This window comes from Heloderma suspectum, chromosome 4 (genome assembly GCF_057233095.1).
Source record: "Heloderma suspectum isolate Gila_16-S chromosome 4, 16-S_ref, whole genome shotgun sequence".
Classification (NCBI taxonomy): Eukaryota; Metazoa; Chordata; class Lepidosauria; order Squamata; family Helodermatidae; genus Heloderma; species Heloderma suspectum.
Genome location: NC_139461.1, coordinates 14437467 through 14441387, shown reverse-complemented (window position 1 = coordinate 14441387; position 3921 = coordinate 14437467). Strand labels below are relative to the sequence as shown.

At 41.4% G+C, this 3921-nt stretch overlaps 1 protein-coding gene across 1 annotated transcript; it reads left to right on the top strand.

Annotated features, from left to right (window-relative positions):
• The first annotated feature begins 1880 nt into the window (after positions 1–1880).
• On the top strand, positions 1881–2834 carry LOC146346568 (mas-related G-protein coupled receptor member H-like). The gene has a single exon (XM_084854624.1). The coding sequence runs from the start codon at positions 1881–1883 to the stop codon at positions 2832–2834; it is 954 nt and encodes a 317-aa protein (XP_084710750.1).
• Positions 2835–3921: the final 1087 nt, after the last annotated feature.

Genomic DNA, 3921 nt, shown 5'->3' with positions numbered 1-3921 from the left:
GATGCTTTGATGCTCTGCAGCTATTAAACTGGTGTTGAAATCTGCATGTTTGTAATGTGGAGATATCCATTCTGGTCAGGTGAACATTTATTTAGTGGTAACAATGGAGCAGGTACTCTACTAGGTACTCTACAAGCAGGTACTCTACAAGGCATATTGGGTATATCAATGACCAAAAAATATTTTACTCTAATAACACAACATATTAGGGCTTTCCATGTTCACTCAAGCTCTAAAATTCTGAGAAATTGCAGTTGTTAAGGACCATGCCCTTAGCAGATGCACTGTTTCAGCAATATGCATCTGGTATGGTGTCCTATGCTGTGGTGAGTTCTTGCTTCACCACTGCCTTGGAGATGGATGCCTGTCAGTGGCAGAGTGGTGGACCTAAGTTACAGATTTGTCTGTTTGCTGGAATATACGTACGTGTAAGAAATACACACCATCAGATTAATTTGCAGATTTCTTCAACTTGCGCCGCCCCCAAACAGATGCAGACAGGACACAATTTCCATCCAAACACCCATACATTTCCAGACTTGCAATGCATTCCATGGATCATGTCTGATTAAAAAAACAAAAACAACACAAAAAGTCTGATAAAAAAATGCACACATTTGAAAAGTGTCACACTTTAAAAACAAATAAGCACAAGAACACTTCAGTCAATGGGTTGGTGCATCCAAAAATGTGTACAATTTGAAAATGTACTCAAAATGTGATTTATTTATTTTTTTAAAAGCTAGAATATCCACATAGATATGGATCCATAAAAAAACCCTTCCACACAGTACAGAGCAGAGCTGCTGCAGGGGCAAAGGAAGACATCTGCAGAAACAGACTTGAAATATCTGCCCATTCCTAGGTAGTTAGTATTTGTTACTCACAAGGATCAGGGAAGGATCAGGGAAAATTGAAAAGGATTCTTCCCCGCCTCCTTCCTCATGGGTTCCTGTGAGATGGGATAAAAACATCACCTTGGGGGGGGGGGGTTGTTGTTGTTTTGTTTTTGTTTTTAGAGGATGCTTAAGTCTTTGCAGGAAATGGAAGAAGATGTTAGAATTAAGGTGTGTCATATTCCTTTCCCAGAGCTAGACAACTTTACCACCACAGATTTGGCCTGGGTATTAGCCTAAGTGTGTATCTGCTATGTTTTGTTACATGAGGATTTAGAATAAAGCCTTTGTGGGAAATTTCACATTTCTCCATGTGTCTACGTAAGCCTTATCTGTCTTTTAACTATCCATCAAATGAAAGTTTGGTCATCCATTTGGGAAAAAAAGAAAAAAAGAAAAGGTAACAGCAATAGCCATTTCATTGTAATAATTTCATCATATAAATAATGGATTTTCAAATGGGTTCAGTGCTTGAGGTTGGCAATGTCAGGCTTGAAAAAACAGCAACATAATTTGTTCAGCTCCATAACAAGAATGCCATCACATGGGAGAGGGCCTTCTCTGCAGTGGCCCCACACCTTTGGAACAAGTTGCCATCAGAGGTCTACCATGTTGCATCATCGCAGGCTATTAAGAAGGCCTTGAAAACATTTTTTTACTGTGGCCTTCTCTTGATATGACAGCTATTATTGCTGTTACTGCTGTTGTCAATGTTGCTGGTTTTATTCTTGGCTTTAATTGTTGTTTTTATTGTTTTTATGTTTTTATCGCTTTTAATATTTTAGCTGTTTTTATGTATTTTATAGCTGTAAGCCACCTTGGGAGGCCTTCTGCCCTGAAAGGTGGCCAATCAATGTTTTAATAAACACATAAGAACTGAATCTATTCCTGTCTCTCTTCTGTCAGGAGTATCTATGCAGGAAGAGGAGACAAGAAACCTTAAATCAGAGACTGAGCTCAATGACCAATTTCAACCAGACAACCATGTCTCCCCTGGAAGATTATGGGACATTATGTAACAGCACGTGCTTCCCAAACATTCCTACAGAAGCACGCATCGATCCAACTTTAGAAACAATGAGTTTCATTTCCCTTATTTTAGTTATCTGCCTTTTGGGACTTCTGGGGAATGGAACTGTCATCCACCTTCTTGGTTTCCACATTAAAAGAAATCCTTTTACCACCTACATCCTGAACTTGGCTGTCGCCGACGTCGGGGTCCTCATATCCCTACTTCTTATAGTTATAGTTTTAATTCTACAAACAGTAAATCAAGACAGCTATCCTTTGGATCTTTTTTGGGTTGGTGTGGTAGTTTTGGAGCTCTTCCTGTTCATGTACAACACCAGCCAGTTTATCCTGACAGCCATCAGCACTGGCCGATGCATGTCTGTTCTCTTCCCAATTTGGCATCGGCTCCACCGGCCACTGCACTTGTCCACTATCATGTGCTCTCTAATATGGGTCCTCTCCTTCCTGATATGTGGAACAGAGTTCATTCTCCTTGTTACTGAGAGCTCTGCATTTTATCATCTAATGTATGTTCAGTTTCTTATAAATACCCTGTTTTGCCTTCCACTCATCACTCTTTCCACTTTCACCCTGTTCATTAACATGTGCTTTAAATTACAACGGCATCAGAGGGGAAAGCTTTTAACAGCTATTCTGACGGCACTCCTCTTCTTCCTCCTTTTTGCTTTTCCACTTAATGCCTTTTGCATTGTCTATTCCATTTATGGTCCACATCCCTATCTAATTGAATTAGGATTGTTATGTGTTTCCCTGAACAGCTGTGTTAACCCACTGATTTATTTCCTAGTTGGGAGACGCAAAAGGGGTCGAGTTAAGGAGAACATGAAGGCCATACTCCAGAGGCTTTTCAAAGATGAAGAAGGCTGTGGAGAGGATCTGGACCCCCCTAGTTCAAACCAGTTATGATGCCTACATAAAAACTTAAACATTTATTTATCTATTACATGTATATCCCAGCTTTCTTCCATCATGGAACTCAAGGTGGCTACATGTTGTCCCAGGTGGTCTCCCCTCCAAGCACTGACCAGACCCAAAGCTGCTTAGCTTCAGCAAGGTGGCTGCCTCATGTGCCTTCAGACTATCCCTTGGGATATTCTTGCCTTGTCAGTGTAGTTCTAATGCTGCAGATTCATTTAGACTTTACAATCAGGATGAAGGGTTGTCAACGTGCTACAGATTGCAGAGCTAGGAAGGTACAGTAATGATCCATCATTTGAAGAAGGATAATGCGACTGCTGTATGCAATGAGCTAAGGTTGGGAAAGTAGCAACAGACCTAAGGAATTCCTCTCCCCAAAACACCCCCCTGAAGCCCCCCCCCAAATGAAGAAGTATCAATAATGCAGAGTTGTGTGGCCCTTACTCATTTCAAAGACTAATGATGCAATCCTACGCATGTTTACATGGAGGAAGTCTAGTTGTCTTCTCTAGCAATTAGGATTGCAGCCATTTGCATTGTGGTTGATGTTGTTTTGAAAAGTGAAGTTCAAAAGCACAGAAATCAGAGAGGCTCACAAGGGAGTCAACAAGATCACTGTTATAGACTGGTCAAAATAACTTGACTCGTCTCTAATGGGCGACAATAAACAGTAACTGGGTGCAAGTCCAGCTGACCCATTTGCACAGAGCAGCTGGCAGAACCAGATTTATAGCAACCATTATAGTCTGTCCTTCTCTTGCTGGGCAGCCCTTCCATAACCAGGCAGATGACATCTCAGCAAAATGGTTCTCCCAAGGTCCTTCCAAATACCCAGCCTGGAGCATCCAGCAGCTTATTTTTCCCCACGTCACCTGTATGGAGCTTTACTGCTGTTTTCCTCTAGAGCCATTTATGCCCTGGGCCCTTGGGAATGTATGGCTTGGCCACATCCCTGCCTTCTTGGCAATATAGCAACAGCCCATTTACAGAGTAGAGAGCTATACTAGCTCCCATGGGTTGGGTCTATGTACTTTCCTAAGGAGTAATAATTATTAAGATCTTTGTTCTCTTTGGT

Bases quoted from the DNA above. Each gene is read 5' to 3' on its own strand.
- LOC146346568 (XM_084854624.1), top strand. From the start codon at position 1,881: ATGTCTCCCCTGGAAGATTATGGGACATTATGTAACAGCACGTGCTTC.